General features: G+C 62.7%; 1 protein-coding gene across 4 annotated transcripts in view; it reads right to left on the minus strand.

Moving 5' to 3' along the window:
• SBF1 (SET binding factor 1) overlaps window positions 1-25,056 on the minus strand; it is a 63,550-nt gene that overhangs the window by 20,715 nt on the left and 17,779 nt on the right. For 2 of the 4 annotated variants that reach the window (XM_036400738.2, XM_036400740.2), the window contains exons 2-11: window positions 14,795-14,880; window positions 10,515-10,652; window positions 9,642-9,776; window positions 8,009-8,119; window positions 5,644-5,667; window positions 4,355-4,460; window positions 3,835-3,967; window positions 2,309-2,417; window positions 1,779-1,892; window positions 185-262 (exon numbers count right to left, since the gene is read on the minus strand). In XM_036400738.2, coding sequence (XP_036256631.1) covers window positions 185-262; window positions 1,779-1,892; window positions 2,309-2,417; window positions 3,835-3,967; window positions 4,355-4,460; window positions 5,644-5,667; window positions 8,009-8,119; window positions 9,642-9,776; window positions 10,515-10,652; window positions 14,795-14,880 — 1,034 coding nt within the window. The remainder of the gene's footprint in view (window positions 1-184; window positions 263-1,778; window positions 1,893-2,308; window positions 2,418-3,834; window positions 3,968-4,354; window positions 4,461-5,643; window positions 5,668-8,008; window positions 8,120-9,641; window positions 9,777-10,514; window positions 10,653-14,794; window positions 14,881-25,056) is intronic. The other 2 variants (XM_036400741.2, XM_036400739.2) reach the window with 1 other exon arrangement.

A 25,056-nucleotide genomic window follows, 5' to 3' on the forward strand; every position in this document is an offset into this window, starting at 1 on the left:
GCTGTGAATCTGGAGCCCATGGCACTGCAGGATCCAGCCATGGCTTGGAGCAGTGGCTCAGATGGACACGGGGCTGGAATGGTGTGTGAGAGCCAGGATGGCCCTGGGGAACAGCCCCTCACCCAGGGACCCTCTCCTCCTGCCCAGCCCCTCACCCAGGGTGCTTCTCCCTCCCACCACTCACCTGCATCTTGAGGGAAGAGGCGGAAATGGTGGAAGGGGGGAAGGCGAGGTCGGCCACCTCCAGCTCTGGGTCCAGGACCTGTCCAGGGAGGACACTCAGCTCAGGCCCCATCCTGGCTGGAGAAGCCAAGGGCATTTCCCCAGAGACCCCACAGCCCCTTTGGAAATGCTCTGAGGGGCCTGGAGGCAAACCATGGGGGATCAGGAATGCTCTGTTGGGCCTGACCCTGCCTTGGGAAGCACAGCTGGCACTGGGATCCCAGGGAAGACCTTCACCCCCCACTGCCCCCAGGAGGAGCAGGAGCTGCTCCAGCAGCGCCTTGGGAACGCAGGAGCAGCCAGGCCACAGCTGCTTCCTGCCCTGGGCAGAGAGCCAGCACCACATTCCCAGAAACCTCTGCCAAAGGAACCCCCCCGGCACTGCAGGACATCAGAGGGCACTGGACTGGGAATGGCCACTGGGACAGGGGCAGCAGCACCCCAGGGCAGGAATCACAGAGGAAGGAACCCCTGCTGCTCCACTCCCAGCTCCCATGGAAATGTGTGCCATTCCCAGGGCGTTGGCCAGAGGCCATTGGATCAGGAATGGTCCCTGTGACAGGACCCCAAAGGCATGGGCAGGACCCCAAAGGCGTGGATATGACCCCAAAGGCATGGGCAGGACCCCAAAGGCATGGGCAGGATCCCAGGGCATGGACAGGATCCCAGGGCATGGGCAGGACCCCAAAGGCATGGGCAGGACCCCAAAGGCATGGACAGGATCCCAAGGCATGGACAGGACCCCAAAGGCATGGATAGGATCCCAAGGCATGGACAGGATGCCCAAGGCATGGACAGGACCCCCAGGGCATGGACAGGAGCCCAAGGCATGGACAGGAGCCCAAGGCATGGACAGGATCCCAAGGCATGGACAGGACCCCAAAGGCATGGATAGGATCCCAAGGCATGGACAGGATGCCCAAGGCATGGGCAGGACCCCCAGGGCATGGACAGGATCCCAGGGCATGGACAGGACCCCAAAGGCATGGACAGGATCCCAGGGCATGGACAGGATCCCAGGGCATGGACAGGATCCCAAGGCATGGACAGGACCCCAAAGGCATGGACAGGATCCCAGGGCATGGACAGGACCCCAAAGGCATGGGCAGGACCCCCAGGGCATGGACAGGATCCCAGGGCATGGGCAGGACCCCAAAGGCATGGGCAGGACCCCCAGGGCATGGACAGGATCCCAGGGCATGGACAGGACCCCAAAGGCATGGGCAGGACCCCCAGGGCATGGACAGGAGCCCAAGGCATGGGCAGGACCCCAAGGCATGGACAGGATCCCAAGGCATGGGCAGGATGCCCAAGGCATGGGCAGGAGCCCAAGGCATGGGCAGGACCCCAAAGGCATGGACAGGATCCCAGGGCATGGACAGGACCCCAAAGGCATGGACAGGACCCCAAAGGCATGGGCAGGATCCCAAGGCACAGGAAGGACCCCAAGGCAGGAACCCTGCTCACAGAGGCGCCCTGTCTCCCTCCCAGTTCCCTGGCCACTGCGTCATTGCCAGGGGATGCTGCTGGCACCCCAGGGGTGCCGTGGCACTCACCATGGACAGGGCTTCCCGTGTCTGCTGGAGCAGGGGCTCGGGGAGCAGGGAGATGTGCACGCACTCCGGGACATTCACGGTGCCGCCGTCCAGGTCCGCGATCACCACGTCCAGCTGGGAGGGGACAGCAGTGGGACACAGCCCCACTTCCCAACCCCACATCCCAATCCCACAGGTGATGGGGAGCTATCCAGGTCAGCTGGCTCAGGAAAGGGCCGGGAGCAGGCTCTGGCTCCTCCCCACCTTCCCTGAGCAGTTTCTGTGTCCCATCCCATCCCCAAATCAAAGGACACACTGGGATCCCTCACTGGGGGGACAGAGCGACACCTGCCAGGAGAGGGACCCAGCCATTCCCATTGACCCAGCCATCCCCCTGGCTCCTGTGGGACACCTGGATGCATCCCGGGCTGAGCACACGGAGCCTGTGCCCTGGGCACGCTCAGGACAGATGGAGCTGTCACCCGAGCTGTGACACCCACGCTGCTCCTCCCCAGCCCCCTGGCAGCAGGGCAGGGAACGTGGCCTCTCACCAGCTCCTGGGTCTCCGACTGGAAGATGGAGTGGACGCCGATGATGAAGGGGGTGGGGGTGCTCAGCACCTCCAGGAGCTGGGCGGGCAGGATGGGCACGTAGGTGAAACTGCAACCAGAAACAGCCTCAAAACCAGCCCCAAACAGCCCCACTGCAGCCAGGCCAGCCCTGCCCCACACCCCAGCCCTGTCCTGGCACAGCCAGACACCATCCTGGCTCTGGAGCTGTGCCCAGGGTGCCCCTGGCACCCCCAGCCCCCTGGGCACCACACAGCGCCAAAGGCTGTGGCTGCCCCATCCCTGTGAATGCCCTGAGGGGGACTGGGGCCAAGGCCTGCAGGGACAGCACCCAGGGAATGGCTCCCAGTGCCAGAGGGCAGCCAGGGATGGGATCTTGGCAATGAGGAATTCCTGGCTGGGCTGGGATTGCCAGAGCAGCTGGGGCTGCCCCTGCATCCCTGGCAGTGCCCCAGGCCAGGCTGGACACTGGGGCTGGAGCAGCCTGGGACAGTGGGAGGTGTCCCTGCCATGGCAGGGCTGGCACTGCAGGGGCTCTGGGGTCCCTTCCAACCCAAATTATCCTGGGATTTCATGATTCCATGATATGATCACTGTCTGGTCTTGGGGTTGTCAAAGTCTGACCAAGGAAAGGGTTTCCAGCAGAGCAAGTAACTCCAAAAGAAGAATTTCAGGAAAAATTCCCCATGGAAAGGGGGTCAGGCCTTGGCAGGGGCTGCCCAGGCTTGGAGTGGCCATCCCTGGAGGTGTCCAAGGAATTCCTGGAGGTGGCACTCAGGGCTCTGGGCTGGGGACAAGGAGGGGATTTGGAACACCTTGGACTTGGTGACCCTGGAGGGCTTTTCCAAACGCAGGGATTCCATAATTCTGTGAAAAGGAAGGTTCCTCTGGGACACCAACAGCCTCTCTGCAGCCTGGGGATAGGAGCTGGTCAGGAACAGAGCTGCCAGGAGCCCCAGGGCTGTGTCTCCGCTCCCCGTGGGACATTCCCAGCTCCCAGGGTGAGCGAGGTTCCAGCCATCCCACAGGAGTCACCACGGGGGCCTGGCCACTGCTGGGAACACCTCACTCCTGCTCATGGAACCATGGAATCTCCTGAGTGGGAAGGGCCCACAGGGCTCACAGATGCAGCTGCTGGCCCTGCACAGACACCCCAACAATCCCAGCCTGTGCATCCCTGGCAGCGCTGCCCAAACGCTCCTGGAGCTCTGGGGCTGTGCCCGTTCCCTGGGGAGCCTGGGCAGTGTCCAGCACCCTTGGAATAGAGCCTTTCCTGCTGTCCATGCTGTCCCTCCCCTGGCACAGCTCCAGCCCTTCCCTGGGTCCTGTCCCTGCTCAGCAGGAAGTCCAGAACACTTCCCAGCACTGCCTCCAGTGCCAGAGCCCATTTTGCCTGGGGGAAGAGGGAGGCAGGGCTGGGAGATTTCCAGTTATTGCCCAGACCCTGGGACACACCGAGGGTGGGACAGGGGCACAGCTGGCACAGCTGGAGGCTCGGGGACCCTCACCTGTACTTGAGGGGGAACATGAGAGCCAGGAGGGCCCGGCAGGCGTCCGTCAGCCTCTGGTAGCTGCTGGAGAGGAACAGGATCTTGTGCTCGGTCAGCGCCGCGCAGAACAGGAACAGCACGTTGGTGATGCCTGGGCAGGGCACAGCAGGGGCTCAGGAATCAGGGGGTCCCTCTGACACCCCTCAGAGACCCCTGACCCCCCCCAGGCTGCAGCCCACTCCCCATCCCTGCATCCTGCCAGGAGAGGAGCTCAGCATCCCCCAGAGGGGGATGTCAGGTGTGCTCCCCCCTTCCCAGACAGCTCTGTCCCTCCTCAGGGCTGGTGGCCTTCCCTGGGGGACACAAGGCCAGTGGCAGCCCCAGGCTGCTCCTCCAGACCCCAGCCCCAGTCCCACCCTCCTGGAAAAGGGATGGCACAGCGGGGCCAGAGCTCGGGGCCACATGCAGGAGGTGACCCGCAGGGAGGTGGCCCACAGGGACCCCAGGTGCCACGGGGCAGGGTGGGGACACATCTCACCGAGCTGGCGGAAGAGCAGGGCCACGCTGCAGCTGCTGACAGGCAGCGAGTCATTGATGGGGGTCTGGATGACCTGCCTGTCCCCCGCTCCCAGAGAGATCGTCCTCTGCAAGGGAACACACACCTGGTCACCAGGGCCACCCAGAGAGGGACAGGGCCAGGGCAGGGGCAGCCAGACCCCCTGGGCACAGGGCCAGTGCCACCCTACCCCAGCACAACCCCCATCTGCTGTGGGAAGAGGGAAAGGGAAAGAGAAAGGGAAAGAGGAAAAGGAAAAGGGAAAGAGAGAAGAAGATGCTGCCACAGCAGCCACTGGGCGCTTGACAGGGTCCCTGGGCTGAGGGAAAGGAGGGCACCTCCTGCAACATCCCCAGGCAGCACCAGCAATGTCCCAACAGCCCCAAGATCCATGTGCACATGGGACACAATGGCTCTCCAGGACACGAGGGCTCCCCAGGATTTGAGGACTCCCCAGAACTCAAGGAATCTCCAGGCCATGAGGGCTCCCCAGGGGTCCCCAGGATCTGAGGGATCTCCAGGATAAGAGGGCTCCCCAGGACAAGAGGGCTCCCCAGGATTCAAAAGCTCTCCAGGATAAGAGGGCTCCCTCAGGATGGAAAGACTCCCCAGGACTCAAGGACTCCCCAGGACTCAAGGGGAATTCAAGCCTCTCCCAGGCCCTTGGAGCCAAGGGAGCAGCTCCCCTGCCCCAGCCTGGCTGTGCCCAGGAGCAGCCCCAGCTCCACAGCCTCTCCAGTGGAAGGAATATCCAGAGGAATATCCTGAGAAATATCCTGGGGGAAGGAATGGGCACCCCGGGCACGGGATGGGTGCTTCTTCCCTGGTACCACTGAATATTCCCAGCCCTGAGCTCGTTCCCAGGGACACAGGAACACTCAAACACCCCCAAGCTGTCTCCAGGCCCCTCTCCTCCTCTTTCCACACCTCTCCAGGGAAAATGCTCCTGCAGGAGCAGCTTTTCCACTGCAGCCACCTCCTGGCAGAACAGCCCCAAAATCCAGGGCTGAGCAGAGCCAGAGCCCTCAGCTGGGCTGTCACAACTCCAGCAGGGCACCCAGAGAGGTGAGCCTGGAATTCAGCCCCTTCCCAGAGCCCAGGGACACCCTGGCTGTGACACACAGGGACACACACCCGAGGGTGCCCTGAGACCACCGGGACCTGGGGATGGGTCACAGCAATTAACAGGGAGGCTGCTAACGAGGGGACAGACCCAGAGCCGGGAGAGAAAAGGTGAGGAAAAGAAGATGGGAAAGAAAAGGAGTTCGTACCACAGCTTCGTCCTCCACGTCAGGCTGAGGTGGGACAGACAGAGAGCACAGTCAGTTAGGACACACAGACAGGCACAGCAGGGACACAGACACCAGCAGGGACAACAGGACAGGGGAGGAGCCCACAGACACAGACAGGGACACCAGCAGGGACAATGGGACAGGAGAGGAGCCCACAGACACAGAGAGGGACACCAGCAGGGACAAGAGGAACCCACAGACACAGAGAGGGACACCAGCAGGGACAAGAGGAACCCACAGACACAGACAGGGACACCAGCAGGGACAAGAGGAGCCCACAGACACAGACAGGGACACCAGCAGGGACAACAGGACAGGAGAGGAGCCCACAGACACAGACAGGGACACCAGCAGGGACAATGGGACAGGAGAGGAGCCCACAGACACAGAGAGGGACACCAGTAGGGACAATGGGACAGGAGAGGAGCCCACAGACACAGACAGGGACACCAGCAGGGACAAGAGGAACCCACAGACACAGCCAGGGACACCAGCAGGGACAAGAGGAGCCCACAGACATGGACAGGGACACCAGCAGGGACAATGGGAAGGGAGAGGAGCCCACAGACACAGAGTGAAAGCAATGCCTACGGCACAGGGAAGGAGGGCTGGACACGGCAGGAGAGCAGGAAAACCACGAGAAGGGAAGTGCCACCACCAAACTGTCCCCCCTGTCACACAGTCCCCGTTCCCAGGGCACAGAGCCATCCTGCCCCAGCTGGGGGCACGGATCTGTGCCAAGCTCAGCGAGCCATGGTGGCAGGAGAAGCCGTCCTGCTGCGGCAGTCGCTCCTGGTCCCGCCGGGAGGAGCCGGATCCGGGCAGATCCCACGGGAAGGGACTGCAAACCCTGGCACAGCTCGGGCATGGGCAGCACCTCACTCTGCCCCAGCACTGGGACAGGCCTGGCTCCACCCCCTGCACAAACCCCAGCAGCACTGCTGGCATCTCCGGGGACCCGCAGGGCTCTGGGTGCCAGAGAGAGCCCCGAACGAGGAGCAGCACCTGCCCCAAATCCTGCTGGGATTTGGGATCAGGGAGAGCCCCCTCAGGGTCAGGGCACCACAGGAAGGACATCCCTGTGGAGGCACCAGGGCCTGTGCTGCTGTCCCAGTGCCCCTGGTGCTGTCCCAGTGCCCCATGGTGCTGTCCCAATATCCTGTGCTGCTGTCCCATTGTACTGTCCCAGTGCCCTGCAGTGCTGTCCCAGTGCCCTGCAGTGCTGTCCCAATATCCTGTGCTGCTGTCCCATTGTACTGTCCCAGTGCCCTGCAGTGCTAACCCAGTGCCCCGTGCTGCTGTCCCAGTGCCCCATGGTGCTGTCCCAGTGCCCCATGGTGCTGTCCCAGTGCCCCATGGTGCTGTCCCAGCCTGGCCAAGGCTCCACCACTGGATCAGTGTGGATGTGGGATCATTCCTGGCCCTCTGTGCTGGAGGAAGGGGAGCTCAGCTGAGGGAAGGCACATGGGGACACAAACACACATCCACAGGGACATCCCAGGGGCCAGCAGGGCACGAGAGCTCCAGGGCACAAACTGCCTCTGCCAGGGGCTCCAGCTGGCCTTTCCCTTTCTGCCACCCCCAAGGAGCCTCCCAGCTCCATGAGCTGAGCCCAGCTGGCCCAGAGCAGGGCAGGCTGGAGGGACACATGGCTCTGAGGGGACAGCAGGGGTGTTGGTGGCCTCAGCTGCAGGAGAAGCTGCTGCTCCTTAGGCCCCCAGCACAGGCACAGGACCCGGTGCAGACACACACACACAGGACCTGGCACAGAGCTTGGCATGGCCATGGGCACAGAACCTGGCACAGACAGAGATACAGGACCCAGCAGCACAGGACTTGGCACAGCCATGGGCACAGGACCTGGCACAGAACCTGGCACAGACATGGGCACAGCACCAGGCCAGTGCCCTGAGGAGAGCTCCAGGCTCTGTCCTGGCCCTGCTGGCCCGTGTCCCCGCAGCTGTCCCAGCCCTGCTCTCACAGATGGCCCGTGACCACTTGGCTCTGGAGCAGCTCTCTGTCCACAGGGGGATCCCACAGGGCTCAGCACAGAGCCAGACCCCAGCAGTGCCCACGGACCAGGGAATGCTCGCATGGATTGAGCAGCACCCACGTCAAGCCCCTGGTGCTCCCTCCCACGGCAGCAGGAGCCAGGACAGAAGCTGCAGCAGGAGCTCCTTGGCTAATTGAGGATCTGAGTGGGATTTGTGCTCGGAAGCACTCGGGAAGGCAGCGGGGCACTGAGCCAGGCCTGCCCACGGGGCCCAATTGGGCATGGGGAGCAGGGCTGGGCTCTGAGGGGACAGAGCGAGGACAGGGAGGGGCAGCAGAACCCCAGGCCCACCTGTGCTCCCCCCGTGATGGGGATGGTGCAGGTCAGCAGGTTCCCAATGACGTTCTCCAGGGACACGCTCAGCCCGTCCACGTAGATGGTGTAGATCAGCCCCAGGCTGTTCTGGAGAGGGGAGCAGAGCAGGGATGAGCAGTGCAGGCAGCTGGGGACACCCCCAGGGCTTGTCCCTGGCCACACCCTGGCAATGCCAGCTCCAGGTCTTCCTTGTCCACAGGGATGGGATATTCCAGCCAGGAGCATGTCCCCATCCCTGCACCGACCCCACTGGAGCCCGAGATGTGTCCCCAAGGCCAGAGCTCCATGGGAGCAGCACCGAGGGGCTTTCCAAAGCTCCAGCAGAGAGGTGACCAGAGCAGCTGCTCTGCTCCAGCCTGCTAGCACCCCAGTCCCACACAAACCCCAAGGAAGGCATGGCAGGAGATCCTTTCCCAGCGAGGGCTGGATGAGATGCCCAGAATTTGGGTGGTGCCGTTCACAGCACGCCTCAACACGCCTCAGCCCTGGGTGGTCACTGCAGGTCCCTTCCCACAAAAACACCCTATTCCAACTGGGAAGCAACAGCAGTCCCAGCTCTGGGGGCACCAGCACAGGGCAGCCCCCAGGACAAGCTGGGAATGAGGGGTTTGAGGAATCTGTGTTGCAGGCACCCTCGGGACGCTGCATTCCAACCACTGAGGAAAAGGGAAAACACAAATCCTGGGCTTTGGAGAGCAAGGCCAGGCAGACTCTGGCACAGTGGAATAATGAGGGAAGAGCAGGATAAACCCCTGCCCGCTGGAATAACGAGGGAAGATGAAGCTCAGATTCCTGGGCACTGGAATGAGGAGCTGGGAACTGTTTCTGTCCCAGGAGAGCAGCTGACAGGACACCTCTGTCCTTGGGAACAAGTGAGGGGACCCTGTTTTCTGCAGGTGCCCCAGCTTGTGTTTGGCAGGACCCCACTCTGCTGTCCCAGGCTTAGGAAAACAGATCCCGTATTTCAGAGAATTCCCACACCACACAAGGCCAGGGACACCTCCCACTGTCCCAGGCTGCTCCAGCCCCAGTGTCCAGCCTGGCCTGGGGCACTGCCAGGGATGCAGGGGCAGCCCCAGCTGCTCTGGCAATTCCAGCCCAGCCAGGAATTCCTCATTGCCAAGATCCCATCCCTGGCTGCCCTCTGGCACTGGGAGCCATTCCCTGTGTCCCTGCAGGCCTTGGCCCCAGTCCTTGGAGCCCCTTCAGGCCCTGCCAGGGGCTCTGAGCTCTCCCTGGAGCCCTCCCTTCTCCAGGCTGGACACTCCCAGCCCATCCCCATGGATACAATCCGTACCCAGCCCTCCCAAGGCCTCCCCAGGCACACAATGCAGCACCTCTGGAGCCAGCAGAGCTGGCACAGCCAGTGCTCCCAGGAACAGGCCGTTCCTCAGGGGTTCCCAGGATTGGGGCCGGCAGCTGCTCCGTGTCCCGCAGCCATCCGGGATCAGCAGCAGCTGCAGCCCCACAGCTCCGGGGTGCCAAGGGCAGGGCAGGATGGAGCCAGGCTCCCAGGGGCCGTGCCAGCGTGTTCCCACTCCCACAGGGAGGGAGCCTTCCCCAGCACAGCTGCCCTGCCCCCTGAGCAGCACCCCTGCTCCTGACTCACCCGGAACACCTCGGCGTGGTCCAGCCGCGACACCAGCACCAGGCTCTTGGGCGCGAACAGCTGGGCAGGCTGCACCAGGGACGAGGCCTCCTCCTCCTCCTCCTCGCCCTCACCGTTCCTGCCATGGCTCTGGGGCTGCGGAGACACAAACCAGTCCGGGCTGGGAGTTAAGGGATGCTCCTCCCTGTCCCAAGCTCCCAGGGCCAAGCTCCCGATTCCTGTGGCACAGGGAAGGCAGGAACCCCTGGCCAGTGCCAAAAGCAGCTGGGTGCTTCTCCACCAGCACTGCTGGCCACCCTTCCCATCCATCCATCCATGGATTCCAGTGGCACAGGGAAGGCAGGAACCCCTGGCCAGAGCTAAATCCAACTGAATGCTTCTCCACCAGCACTGCTGGCCACCCTTCCCATCCATCCATCCATGGATTCCAGTGGCACAGGGAAGGCAGGAACCCCTGGCCAGAGCTAAATCCAACTGAATGCTTCTCCACCAGCACTGCTGGCCACCCTTCCCATCCATCCATCCATGGATTCCAGTGGCACAGGGAAGGCAGGAACCCCTGGCCAGTGCCAAAGGCAGCCGAATGCTCCCCCGTCAGCGCCGCCAGCCCCTGTCCCCATGTCCCCTATGTCCCCGTGTCCCTGTGTGCCTCCGTGTCCCCATGTCCCTGTGTGTGCCCGTGTCCCCATGTGTGTCCCTGTGTGTCCCCGTGTCCCTGTGTGCGTCCCCATGTCCCCATCTGTGCCCCCGTGTGTGTCCCAATGTGTGTCCCCCTGTGTGTCCCCATGTCCCCGTGTGTGTCCCCATGTCCCCGTGTGTGTCCCCACGTGTGTCCCCACGTGTGTGTCCCCGTGTGTGTCCCCGTGTGGGTACCTGCGGGCTCTCCACGGCCTCCCAGAAGGTGAAGCAGGCGCAGTAGTGCCGCTCCGAGTTGATGTCGGTGAGCACAGCCACGAAGAAGGTGGGGGGGTTCCTCTCGGGGAAGAGCTGCCACCCGCTGGGCTGGCAGAACTGCGGGAGGGACAGGCTGGGCTCAGCACAGGCTGGGCTCAGCACAGGCTGGGCTCAGCACAGGCTGCCACCCTCATCCACACTGAGGGATCCAGCCCTGAGCCCTGGCCCACAGCGCACACCGAGCCTGGGGGGAATGGCAGCTCCATGGGCCAGGAGCTGGGAGAGACCAGGCAGAGCCCCAGGGCTCCTGGAACTGCCAACCCTGCTGGGCCAGCTCCTGGAATTCCCAAATCCCCCTTGCAGGGAAGCAGGACCAGCAATATCCCCTCCTGTCTGCAGGGACAGCAGGAGCTGCCTGGAGAGACCCAGACTGGGAGGGGTCACCATGGGACACCTAGCCAGGCAGGAGCCCCCAGATCCTGGGGAAGGTCCCCCCAGGGCACACAGACCCCAAACTCTGCACTGACACCATGGCACAGAGACCCCAAACTCTGCACAGTTTCAGACCCTCATGGCACACAGACCCCAAACTCTGTGCTGAACCCATGGCACAGAGACCCCAAACTCTGCACAGTTTCAGACCCTCATGGCACACAGACCCCAAACTCTGTGCTGAACCCATGGCACAGAGACCCCAAACTCTGCAATGCCCCCATGGCACACAGACCCCAAATTCTGCACACCCCCAGACCCCCATGGCACAGAGACCCCCCAAACTCTGCACTGCCCCCATCCCACCGTGGGCCAGACACCCCATGCCAGCACCACACAGAGCCCACAAGGAAAGGGGACACGTGGGACACGGGCTCTGGAGTGGCTCCAGGAGGTGGCACCACTCCCCTGGCACAAACACAGGCGCAGCTGTGCCATCTCACTGCACCAGTCCCGGGCACTTCCCAAAGCCCCTCCCAGGGCCGGGGTAATTCCAGACTCCCCCCGCTTCCCGAGTCTCAGGGGATTTTCTCGATTTCCTCAGGGCTGCAATTGGCTGCTGAGGAGCCGTGGAAAATTCCCTGGTGTGGGACAGCCCGGCTCCTTCCAGCCCGGCTCCTCCCGGGGCTGGAGGCACGCTGAGGACACGGGAACAGCAAACCCCGGGAGGAGAACGTGGCACCAGGGCCTGGCGAGCTCAGGAGTCCTGCCCCAGCTCCCTCAGGAGCCCAAGGTGGATCCCACCTGAGTCTCCCAGCTGCTCACAGCGCCCACGGATCCTCCTGTCCTGCCCACAGAGCTGGGCTTTGTCCGGATCCTTGGGGTGGCAGCAGGAGGGACGGGAGGAGAAAGCACCCCAGGAGCTGCTTCCCACATTCTGTGTCCCTGGAAAACAACACCCACAGCCCCTCCATCCTGGGGCTTCTCCATCCCGGGGCCCTTCCATCCCAGGGCCCCCTGCAGGCTCCCATGGGAGCACAGGGGAAGGTCTGGCTCAGCAGAACATGGGGGTGAGCACACGGTGTCACTGTCCCGGTGTCACTGTCCCGGTGTCACTGTCCCAAGGTGGGAATTGCCCCTCACCGCTCCCAGCCCCACACGATCTCCTGGCACTGTGGGAATGAGGAGCCCAGAGCACACAGAGCTGCTGGGTCAGGATCATGGAATCAGGGAATCCTGGAATGGGTTGGGTGGGAAGGGACCCCAGAGCCCCTGCAGTGCCAGCCCTGCCATGGCAGGGACACCTCCCACTGTCCCAGGCTGCTCCAGCCCCAGTGTCCAGCCTGGCCTGGGGCACTGCCAGGGATGCAGGGGCAGCCCCAGCTGCTCTGGCAATCCCAGCCCAGCCAGGAATTCCTCATTGCCAAGATCCCATCCCTGGCTGCCCTCTGGCACTGGGAGCCATTCCCTGGGTGCTGTCCCTGCAGGCCTTGGCCCCAGCCCCTCTGCAGCTCTCCTGGAGCCCCTGCAGGCCCTGGAAGCTGCTGGATGCCCTGGAATGCTGGCAGAGGTGGAGCAGGTCTGGAGGCATGGACACACCCAGCAGGTGCCAAAACCATCCCAGAGCTGCCTCAGGACATGGAAAATCCCACACAGAGTCCAGCAGACCTGTGGGATCATGGCATGGAAGGTCCTAAAGCCCAGTGCCAAGGAAGGATCCAAAAAGGAGAATGGGAATGGCCCTGAGAGCCACTGGAGCACAGGGAGCCCCTGGATTTACAGGGATCTCCATTCCCACCTGGATCCCCCTGGTCCAGCAGAGACCCTGGGAATGCCATCCCCACGGAATGCCCCCACCAGGCAGCTCCTGGGGCTCTGCAGAAACAGCTCTGGGCCGGCAGGGAGAGGCTCCCAGGGTGCCTTATCCACACTCTGTGCCTGTCCCCAGAGGAACTCCATCCATTACAATGAGATATTTCTGCTGGGAATTGCTGCTGGACACTGTGCACGGCCGGGAGCTCCAAAGCCCAGCTCCCTGCACACCCTGGGAACGCTTCTTTCCCCAAAAAGCTGTCAAGGAGATGAGCCCTGAGCGCAGGGACATGTCCCACCCAAGCCCTGGGACGGGCTCCCGCGGATTTCCCGAGCTGCCTTCGGAGCAGCCCCACGTGCTGCTCCCCCAGGACACTCTGAGAGTTTGTGGGAAGCCCTGGAGCCACCCCTGCCTCCCAACAGCACAGGGCTCCAATTGTTTAAATTCCAAGGATTTTTTGGCCGGACAGTTTGACCCTTGGGAAAAAAAAGCAGCTTTGCTCCTGCTTGGGACAGTTCCCAAGTCCCTGCAGACACCAGGAAACTCGGAGCAGAAAAATAAAAGTAAATATAACAATAAATGCGTGGTTTTGCCTCAGATTAAACAGCACAGGAAGGTCCCAAATTGCACTGGAATTTTAGGGGACACGTGATGGGAAGAGGAGCTGGACACTGCTGATCCCAGTAACAATGGGATGAGGAGCCAGTGATCCCAGGGATGATGGGCAGGGACACCTCCCACCGTCACAAGTGCTCCAGCCCCAGTGTCCAGCCTGGCCTTGGGCACTGCCACAGCTGCTCTGGGCACCCTGTGCCAGGGCCTGCCCACCCTCCCAGCCAGGAATTCCCTCCCAAGATCCCACCTAAAAGGACGTCCATCCCTGGCACAGCTGCCAGGGCAGTGCTGGAGTCCCCATCCCTGCAGGGGTTTCAAAGCCATGTGGATGTGGCACTCGGGGACATGGGCAGTGGTGGCCCTGGCACCACTGATTGCACTCAGTGGGCTCGGAGGGATTTTCCAACCCAAATAAACCCGTGATTCCATGAACCCCAGGGGGAATGGAGCAGCTTCCAGAGGGCTCAGCCTGCAGGTCTGTCCCAGCCTTTTCACTGGAATGGAGCTCCAGCTCCTCCCTCAGGGTCCCTGGAGCTCCAGGGCACAGGGCAGGGATTGGGAAGAGCTCCCACTCCAGTTCAGCCATGAGGGGAACAATCCCACCCTCCTGGATGAGCTGGAGGATCTGGAGGATCCCCATCCTGGGAATGTCCCAGCTCTGAGCTGATCCCAGAGCACCCCGAGAGCTGGTGACCATGTCAGGAGGGCTGGGGACACCCAGGCCCTGGCCCTAGGACCCAGCCTGGGCAGGGCAACCGGAGCTGGGGGTGCTCAGCCTGCAGCAAAGGAGACTCAGGGCTGCCCCCATCGCTCTCTGCAGCTCCTGAAAGGTGCCTGTGCTCACCTTGGGCTCTTTCTCCAGCAGCACTGACACAGCCAGAGCACACAGCCTCGAGCTGTGCCAAGGGAAATTCAGGCTGGAGAGCAGGAAAAAGCTTTTCCAGCAAGGGGGATAAAGTTCTGCAATGGCTGCCCGGGGAGGTGGTGCAGTCCCCAGCCCTGGGTGTGTTTGACAGCCTGGATGTGGCACTGGGTGCCAGGGCTGGACTCCATGGCCTTGAAGGTCTCTCCCAAGCCAGGGATTCTGTGATTCTGTGAGTTCTGTGTGATTGCTGAAAGGCCTGGCCATTCTCCTGGGGGGCTGTGGACACTAAGGCTGCATCCATGGCTCCTCCAGGAGGCATTCCTGCATCCCAGAAGAGGAGGGGTAGCAGGAGGCCAGGAGAGGAGCCTGTGCTGGATCCATCCCACCGTTTCTGGAGAGTTCCACAGCTGGAGATGCACCCAGGGCAGGAGGGAACTGCTCCCTCCTGGCCCCCCAGTCAGACCCCGTGGGATGTGTCCCAGTGCCACCCCCAGTGTCACCCCCAGTGTCACCCATGGGTCCCCAGCCACTCACCAGCTCGATGCCTTGTGGGAAGGGGTTGTCCTCCCAGTCCTTCTCCGGGAAGCGCTGCAGGATCTGGCCCTGTCCATCCCCGCTCCCTGTGGACACAAGATGGGATTAGAGGGCAGCAGGTACCCCCCACCCACTGGGAATGCCCAGCTGGAACAACCCCGGGGTGCTCCAGCTCTCCATGGATGGGGCAGCACAGGAGAGAGCCCAGCCCCTTCCAGGCTGAGCAGCACTGCCCACTCCAGCAGGGAACAGCAGAGATTCCAAGGAATCCCAGAGCCTTCTCTGGAGGTGGGAGTGGTACTGGAGCAGCAGCTCCGGTCCCTCTCCAGGCAGAACTTCCTTCCCTGTGATCCCAACATGGACAGCACCCTCCGGCCTGAGCTGCACTCCCTGCTCCTCACCTCCCCGCTGGCCCTTCCCCAGACAGCCCTGCCCGGGGTTTGCTTTTGGGTTCCTGACAGCTCCTGCTTCCCTGGGGCTTTATGGAGCACTGGGAGCCCTCCAAACCCTCACCTCCCCCCCAGCCCACACCATTCCAGACCCTAAATCCTGCTGTTTCCCATGGACAGCCTGGAAAAGGCTCAGCAGGGCAGGTGGGCACTCCAGGAGCAGCTGGCTCTGGGACAGCCTGAGGTGACAGTGCCACCAAATGCTCCTGTCACAGACCCTGCCAGGCTGGGAAGGGCTCCCACACTGCTCACGCTGCTCCAGAGACAGAGCTGCTCCTGGATCCAGCTGGGAATCACAAATCACAAGGATTCTGGCCCAGCCACGAAGGCAGGCAGCCCCACGGTGGGGAGAGGGGGCTCCTTCCAGCCCCTTCCAGAGGGAGGGATTATCCATTTCCAGGGACCACCCGAGGCCTCGCCCATCCCAGGAGCCGGGTCCTGGCCATGGAATGGGGCTGGGAAAGCAGGAGGAGCCCCGGGGAAGGGCTATTTTGGGAGCCCAGACAAGTCCCCAGGGTCCTGCTCACCGCCCAGCAGCCACAGCTGGATTTAGCCGGGAGAGAGAAAGGGAAAGGGAAAGGGGCATTTATAGCCCTGGGCCCAAAATGGAAAGGCTGGAGCCAAACTGGGCACCAAATATCCACAAGGATGGGGTCAACCAGATCCTGCCTGGCCACGTGCTGTGACACCACAGCCCTGCTCTGTCACCACAGCCCTGCTCTGTCACCACGTCCCTGCTCCTGACCCTGCTCCATCCCCACGTCCCCCTGGAAGCAGCCCTGGCCCCGAGTGCTCCCAGCCCTGGCCATAGGCTGCCCGCTCCCAGTGCCAAGGGCTCGGCTCAAGCTCCAGACAGGAAAATCCCTTGAGATGCACGCGTCAGGATTATGGCTCCAAGCTGTGCCCTCCACATGCAGCCCTGCCACAGCTTTGCTGCAGTATCCTCAGTTAAAGGGGAAAGGATACAAGACACAAAATCCTGGAATGGGTTGGGTGGGCAGGGACCCCAGAGCCCCTGCAGTGCCAGCCCTGCCATGGCAGGGACACCTCCCAGTGTCCCAGGCTGCTCCAGCCCCAGTGTCCAGCCTGGCCTGGGGCACTGCCAGGGATGCAGGGGCAGCCCCAGCTGCTCTGGCAATCCCAGCCCAGCCAGGAATTGCTCATTGCCAAGATCCCATCCCTGGCTGCCCTCTGGCACTGGGAGCCATTCCCTGGGTGCTGTCCCTGCAGGCCTTGGCCCCAGCCCCTCTGCAGCTCTCCTGGAGCCCCTGCAGGCCCTGCCAGGGGCTCTGAGCTCTCCCTGGATCCTTCTCCTCTCCAGGGGAGCACCCCCAGCTCTCCCAGCCTGGCTCCCTGGGAACTGAGGGGCTCCAGCCCTGCAGCAGCTCCGGGGCCTCCTCTGGGCTCTCTCCAGCAGCTCCAGGTGCTGCTGCTGTGTCCCCAGGGCTGGGGCAGCTCTGCAGGTGGGTCTCACCTCAGGGGCAGGATCCCCCTTCCTTGCTGCCCACGCTGGGGCTCAGCCCAGGGCTGGGGGGTCTCAGGCTCATCATCCTCAACACAAACACAAATCATTCCAAGGGCTGCTGAGAACAATGGGAACCTCAGCTCCCAGGGCTTTCCCAGAGCCAGGAGCTGCCACCTTCAGCCAGCTGCAAGCAGGTACATCCTGATTTCAGGGACTGTCACCAACAGCCTGACTCAGGAACCCAGCACTTCCCTCAGCTGCTGCTGGGGCAGCCTGATCCCAGCTTTCCCACTTCCCAGCATTCAGCTCCGTATCGGGGCTGCGGGATGGGCGCGTCCCTTCCTGCCCAGGAGAGCTGGACCTGCCCCATCCATTCTCCTGCCATCCCAACCGAGATCCCTGGGAAAGCTGGAGATCCCTGGGAATGCACGTGTGCCTGTGAACCTCGGCCCGCAGGCAGCTGCTGCTCCGTCCTTCCTGCGGCTCCTGGGGGACACCTGGGGAGCCCGGCCCCGCCCCGGGCCGCGCTGGAAGGTCACGGGATGTTGTTGTGATACAGGAAATTCTAAATAAGCGCAGAGGTTAAACACGGGGCTGAGGCACGGCACCGGATGAGCCCGGCTGGGAGCGCTGGCACGCCGGGAACACGGCCGGACACTGCCGGGAACGGCTCCGGACGGGGTCACGGACACGCGGGCGCGTCCCCCGTGTGCCCTGAGTGGTGGGACAAGAGGAGCTGCACCTCAGCCCCGCACACACACCCGCCAGGCCTCGGCCTCCCAGCCTGGGGCGCTCCCGGGGCCTGCAGGAGGTGCCCATCCTCCCTGGAAAATCCCGGGCGATTCACGAGTAGAGCACGGCAGCTCCAGCCCATGCCAGCCCCACAGGCAGGTCCTGCTCCAGAGCAGCCACGGGGCGTGGGCAGGGAACCACCCTGCAGCAGCTGCTGCAGCCCTTTCACAGAATTCACACAATTCACAGAATCCACAGAATCACAGAATCCCTGGCTTGGGAGAGACCTTCAAGGCCATGGAGTCCAGCCCTGGCACCCAGTGCCACATCCAGGCTGTCAAACACACCCAGGGCTGGGGACTGCACCACCTCCCCGGGCAGCCATTGCAGAACTTTATCCCCCTTGCTGGAAAAGCTTTTTCCTGCTCTCCAGCCTGAATTTCCCTTGGCACAGCTCGAGGCTGTGTGCTCTGGCTGTGTCAGTGCTGCTGGAGAAAGAGCCCAAGGGCAGCTGAGCACAGGCACCTTTCAGGAGCTGCAGAGAGCGATGGGGGCAGCCCTGAGTCTCCTTTTCCTGAGGAGCTATATACAACAGAGAGAGAGAAGGGAATTTTCACAGGGATTTGAGGCAAAGGAGCTTGTCTGGAACAAGCCCTGTCCCAGCCCTCACACCTGACACTCTCCACTCCCAGGTGACTGGAGGTGTTTCACCACCAGCACGGGACCACTGGTCAGGCCAGCCCCCAGGAACGGCTCCTCTGCAGGCTGGGACACGACTCCCACACCCCTGAACCTTGGAAATTCAGAATGAAATCATCCAGGGGAGCACAAAGTTCAGACAACACAGCTCAGAGCTGGAGCAGGCACAGGTCACCAGAGCAGCTGGGGCTGCCCCTGCATCCCTGGCAGTGCCCAAGGGCAGGCTGGGCACTGGGGCTGGAGCAGCCTGGGACAGTGGGAGGTGTCCCTGCCATGGAACTGGATGAGACTTAAGGTCCCTTCCATCCCAAACTATTCCATGATTCCAAGCCCTCCCCAAAGGAGCCAGAGCTGTTCCAGCCCTCCTTCCCCCCAGGCTCCAACCTGGAGGTGATGTCCAGCCAGGAGAGTGTGGAATCACTTTGGAAACATCCAGTACCTTCAGAAACCTTAAATTATTCCAGAAACATTCATTTCACACCATTAATGATTCTCCAGCTCCCCCAGGTTCAGGGGCAGCCTCATCCCTGCTGGAAGCATCAGCTGAGGCTTCCAAGAGCTTCTTGCTGCAGGAATTATTTATAAATCCAGCAGCTTTACAGCACCAGAAAATCCTTGGTGCTCCAAAGCCCTGCCCGGAGGCGGCTCCTGCAAAGGCAGGGACAGAGCAGGCACGAGGCCACACAACCTGCCAGGACCCGGAGCTGCTGCTGAGGGCACTCAGAGCCGAGCTCTGACCCCAGCCCAGCCCAGGGCTGCTCCAGCACAGGCAAACGAGGCCCAGCCCAGCCCAGCCCAGTGCAGGGCATTGATGGAGTTCTCAGAATGAGGAAAGAGCCACGGATCCCTGGGGCAGCACCAAACAGGGATTGGGAAATGTCCTGCAAGCCCTGGGAGCGATTGCATCAACCAGCACCAACCAACACAGTGGGGAGCCCTGCCAGCAGCCCCTGCCCCTGCATCCCTGGGAGCACCCAGGCCAGGCTGGACACTGGGGCTGGAGCAGCCTGGGACAGGGGGAGGTGTCCCTGCCATGGCAGGGCTGGCACTGCAGGGGCTCTGAGGGCCCTTCCCACCCAACCAACTCTGGGACTCCCTGATCCTGCAGTCACACTCTGCCCTACCTGTGCACTGAGGGGTGGCTCCTGCCAGGGCCTGGCACACAGTCAGAGCAGGGAGGGCACTGCCAGGCTGGAACGTGGGCCCGGGGGGCCGATGGGCCCTGGGCTGTGGCAGCCCCAGCGTGGGCACGGCCCCAGGGCAGGGACTGTGCCCTGTGCTGGGCCTGCCCTGGGACCCCCTGGAATCCTGGGGCAGCTCCGGGCCCCTCCTGCCAGGAGAGCCCTGGAGGGGCTGGAGTGTCCAGGGAATGGAGCTGGGAGGGGGCTGGAGCCCCAGGAGGGCTGAGGGAGCTGGGCAGGGGCTGAGCCTGGAGCAAAGGAGGCTCAGGGGGCCCTGGTGGCTCTGCACAAGGCCCTGCCAGGAGGGCACAGCCGGGAACAGGGACAGGAGCAGAGGGAACGGCCTCAGGCTGGGCCAGGGCAGCCTCAGGGGGGATTTTGGGGCATTCCCTCCTGGAAAGGGCTGGGCAGCCCTGGCACAGCTGCCCAGGGCAGTGGTGGGGTCCCCATCCCTGCAGGGATTTCAAAGCCATGCGGATGTTGCACCTGGGGACAGGGCCAGCGGTGGCCTTGGCAGTGCTGGGAACAGTTGGATTCAATGGTCTGGAAGAGCTTTCCCAACCTGACTCCATGAATCCACGGTGTCAGGAGAGAACAGCCCTGTCCCCAGGGAAGCCCTGTCAGGCCATTCCCACGCTGATGGAGCCCGTGGGATTTGTCACCAGCAGCCGCTGCCAGCCCAGGTGGGCCCAAGGACCAAACCTGCCCCATTCAGCTGCTGGGACACACCAGGGGGGCCAGGGCGGGATCAAAGCCTGGCACCGGGGCTGCAGCAGCTCCCCCGGGAATTCCCCAGGATCCGGGATTGGCAGAGCCCAGGAGCTGGGCCCGGGCCAGGCCCGGCTGCAGCACCTGCCCCGCGTGGCACCGGCAGCGGGCAGGAAGCTCCGGAGGCAGGAAAAGCCTGTGGGAACACGGTGAGCCTGCAGCTGCCAGGAGTCCCAGACAGGCACAGGCTGTGTGCCACACCAGGGGGTGATGGCCTGGGATGGTGACATCCCATCCTATGCCATCCCATCCCATCCTGGCCCAGCCCCAAACCCCTGGGACCACCTCCTGTCACGTCCAGGAGCTGCAGCCCCTTTCCCACATCTCCAGCACAATCCTGGAATGGTTTGGGTGGGAAGGGACCCCAGAGCCCCTGCAGTGCCAGCCCTGCCATGGCAGGGACACCTCCCACTGTCCCAGGCTGCTCCAGCCCCAGTGTCCAGCCTGGCCTGGGGCACTGCCAGGGATGCAGGGGCAGCCCCAGCTGCTCTGGCAATTCCAGCCCAGCCAGGAATTCCTCATTGCCAAGATCCCATCCCTGGCTGCCCTCTGGCACTGGGAGCCATTCCCTGGGTGCTGTCCCTGCAGGCCTTGGCCCCAGTCCCTCTGCAGCTCTCCTGGAGCCCCTTCAGGGGCATTGGGCACTCTGGGACAGTGGAAGGTGTCCCTGCCATGGCAGTGGTGTCACTGGATGGGGTTTGACATCCCTTCCCACCAAACCAATCCATGATTCTTGCACATGTCACACCAACCTGAGGACAACCAGCCCATCCTTCACCCCTCTGCTCACCAGGAACCATCACCTGAGTGGGGAGCTGGGCTATTCCAGCCCTGGCCATCAGCTCCTGCCTCCCTCCCAAAGAGCAGGAATAAGGCACAGACAGGGATGAGCCATCCCAGCCCATCCCATCCCAGCCTAGCCCTGCAGCCCCCCGCCCCCAAGCCCACCCAGAACAACACCCGAGTGTCTGCTGTGGGGACAAAGGAGCCACTGTTCCCTGTGACGTGTCCCCGAGAATGGCCTTTCTATGGAGGGAACAAAGGGGCTGTTTGTGGGGCTGGGGCGGCCAGGAAAGCCCACCCAGCCCAGGGAGAGCACACAGCCCCTGTCCCAGCCCTGGCCACCAGCATGGGATGGGACAGCCCTGTCCCCACCAGCACCAAGGGCAGGTGCTGGCAGCTCCCTGTGCCAATCCCAGCATCCCTGAGGCTGGAAAAGTCCTCTGGGATCATCAAGTCCCACTGTGCCCAATGCCCACCCTGTCCCCAGCCCAGAGCCCTGAGTGCCACCTCCAGGAATCCCTTGGACACCTCCAGGGATGGGCACTGCAAAGCTCCCTGGGCAATGGAATCCCTGTTCCAGTGCTGGACAACCTTTTCCATGGACAAATTCTTCCTGAAGTGGCACTTACCAGACCCCCAGTGTCCCCTCCAGCTGTCCCCAAGGCCACATCCTCCTGTGCCATGGCCTCTGTGCCCCCAGAACGGGACATGCAAAATCCCAAGGAATAATTTCCCATTCATGGTTCTCTCCATGTTTTAGTGCAATCCCATGGGACAAGGAGCTTGGGAAGGACACAGCCCTTCCCAGACAGCAGGAACTCTGCAGGAGCAGGGTGACAGGGACACCTCTGGCTTGGCCAAAGGGATTTGGAGGGGATTTAGGGCAAAAGTCTCCCCCAGTCACACCTGGAACAGCAATTCCTGTCCTGAATGCAGCTAAAAAAAGGGAAAAACTTAGGAATAAGGGCCTCACTCCCTGTTTAATGGTCACCTCAGTGATGCCTGAGGATGTGCTTGACCCACTGGACACAGGGAAGATAAGGATCACCCAGGGAAGATAAGGATCACCCACAGCCTGGGACACAGAGCTGGGTGAGGAAACAAACTGTCTGCATGCAATTCCAGGCTGGAAAAACTCCCTCCAGCCACGGAACGCTTCCCACGGGAGGCAAAGCCCTCCAGCCCGGGGTCGCTCACTCCCAGTTACAACACCCTGGAGCAGCAGCAGGGGGAGTCACGGCCCGGCCAGCGCGGGGAGCTGGACCTGGGGACACTCCCAGCATGGCACTTCCAGGGAGCTCCCATTCCCTATGGAATTCAGGGAGCAATGGCTTTGGCAGGCTCAGGATGAGGGTGTCTTAGGAAGCTGAAATGAGGCAGGTGATGGAGGGGTCAGTGCTGATCCCCCCACCCTGGCTCACACCAGTCCTGTTCCGGGATGTCATTATTCCTCAAACCTCCTCCCAGTCCCTCTCAACCTCTCCCGAATCCCCCCCAAATTCAGGAGAAATGCTGGAGAGAGCCTTCTCTCTCTGCACACAGCCCAGGTGCCCTGCCAGGAGCTGGGGTGCAGACTCCCAGGGATCAGAAACGCTGGCAAATCCCTGGCACAGAACACAGCTGGAAAATCCCGGGAGCCTGTGGAACGTGGGGCTCTCCGCTCTCCCACCGCCCCAGATCCTGCAGGAAGATCCACTTGGATCCTGCCCACAGCCAGCACTTTTGGGATGGCACTCAGCCCGTGCCCCAGGGCAGATCCCAGGATGCAGGAGCGGTCAGTGAAGAGGGAGCAGCCCGGCATGGAATCCCTGCTGTCCCGACAGGGTCAGATCCTGGGAGATCCCCACCACCTCCCAAAGCTGTGCCTGGGAGCGGGCTCGGCACAGCCTGGGCAGAGCCCAGCTGTTCCCTGACCCCGTTCCAAGGGAGAGCTGTGTTTATCTTTGGAAACATTAAGGCAGAAGAGGAAGTAATTAAATTTTAAAAACCCCGCCTGCTTCCGAGAGCTCGGCGCAGGAAAGCGCCAGCGGCCCCGAGCGATCCTGGCAGCGGGACATGGACACGGCCTGCAGCTGCCACCGTTCACACAGCCACGGCTGCAGCAGGAAGGGCTTCCATCAGTCCTGGGGACACGGCCCCACGAGCCCTCAAACCACCTCAAACCACCTCAAACCACCACCCACACGGGGCAGGAGCCAGAGGTCCCTTTGGAGGAGCCCTCCAGGAAAACTGGAAGCTGTGAGGGCCCAGGAGCTGCTTTAAGGAATCCCAGGTGACCCCTGAAGGTCCCTTTGGACCTCTCATGCTCCGGGGTTCCACCAAGAGCAGCCAGGTGACAGCGACACCCAGCTGGGGGGAGAATGTCCAGGAGGGCCTCCAGGAGAGCTGCAGAGGGACTGGGGCCAAGGCCTGCAGGGACAGCACCCAGGGAATGGCTCCCAGTGCCAGAGGGCAGCCAGGGATGGGATCTTGGCAATGAGGAATTCCTGGCTGGGCTGGGATTGCCAGAGCAGCTGGGGCTGCCCCTGCATCCCTGGCAGTGCCCCAGGCCAGGCTGGACACTGGGGCTGGAGCAGCCTGGGACAGGGGGAGGTGTCCCTGCCATGGCAGGGCTGGCACTGCAGGGGCTCTGGGGTCCCTTCCCACCCAACCCATTCCATGCCTCCTTGATTCCAGGACCTGGAGCCAGGTGGGTGCTGTGGCTCAGCTCCCCCAGGAGGAGGATCCCAGTGTCCAGCCATGGTCCCGTGGCCAGAGCTGCTAAAAGCATTTTGGGGAGGAACCTCTGCTATTTTTACCTGATGCCAAATTCCAGCCGCTTCCCGGGGGAGCCATTCCCAGCTCCACTGGCACCCTGGGTGATAATTATGGGGATGCCAACATTAACCCACGGCCTAAAAACAGCCCCAGCTGCTCCCATGGCCCCTCCTGCCCTGTAGGAAAAATATGTGGGAATTACAAAATGGTTGGGTGGGAAGGGACCCCAGAGCCCCTGCAGTGCCAGCCCTGCCATGGCAGGGACACCTCCCACTGTCCCAGGCTGCTCCAGCCCCAGTGTCCAGCCTTTCCTTGGACATTCCAGGGATGCAGGGGCAGTCCCAGCTGCTCTGGCACTTCCAGCCCAGCCAGGAATTCCTCATTGCCAAGATCCCATCCCTGGCTGCCCTCTGGCACTGGCAGCCATTCCCTGGGTGCTGTCCCTGCAGGCCTTGGCCCCAGCCCCTCTGCAGTGCTCCTGGAGCCCCTGCAGGCCCTGACAGGGGCTCTGAGCTCTCCCTGGATCCTCCTCCCCTCCAGGTGAACATTCCCAGCTCTCCCAGGCTGGCTCCAGGGCAGAGCTGTTCCCAACTGGCAAAGGGACACAGAGGGACAGCGGGACAGGATCCAGCCACAGGCAGAGAGCAGCTCCAAGCTCCAGGACAAAAGACCTCAGTGCCAGCCTTGTTCCTGTCCATGCTGGGCAATTCCCTGCAGAGCAGCCAAGGACAGAGGGAAACCCCAAACCCAAATCCCAGCCAGGGCTGCCCCTCACGGATCACACGTGGGTGCCCAAGTCCCTCCCTGCTCCATGCTGCCAGGGCCCAGGGAATGATCCAAGCCCTGCCTCAGTTTGTCTTGACCCTGCAGGGATCATTTCCACCCAGCCTCTGCCAGCATCAACATCTCCCACAGGGCAGAAGGAGCTTTTGTTCCCTGTGTCCCACACAGGCGGCGGCTGCGGGGCGGAGCGTGGCACAGCCGGGGGGAGCCCTGCAGGGAGGGACAGGGACGGGGACGGGAACCACGGGGCAGGAATGGAGAAGTGGGAATGGGGTCAGCTTCCACAGGGGCCTCAGCTGGGCTCGGCAGAGCCAGAGCCACCAGAACTGACAGGGGAGGAAATGTCCCATCAATGAGGGAACTGTGAGAATTCCCCGAGAACACCACTGTGCATGTCCCCAAATGTCACATCCACACGGCTCTGAAATCCCTGCAGGGATGGGCACTCCGGCCCTGTTCAAGGGCTGCACAGCCCTTTCCAGGAGGGAATTCCCCAAATCCACCCTGAGACCCTGCCCTGGCCCAGCCTGAGGCCGTTCCCTCTGCTCCTGTCCCTGTTCCCGGCTGTGCCCTCCTGGCAGGGACTTGTGCAGAGCCACCAGGGCCCCCTGAGCCTCCTTTGCTCCAGGCTCAGCCCCTGCCCAG

The sequence above is a fragment of the Molothrus ater genome, chromosome 5 (assembly GCF_012460135.2).
Source record: "Molothrus ater isolate BHLD 08-10-18 breed brown headed cowbird chromosome 5, BPBGC_Mater_1.1, whole genome shotgun sequence".
Classification (NCBI taxonomy): domain Eukaryota; kingdom Metazoa; phylum Chordata; class Aves; order Passeriformes; family Icteridae; genus Molothrus; species Molothrus ater.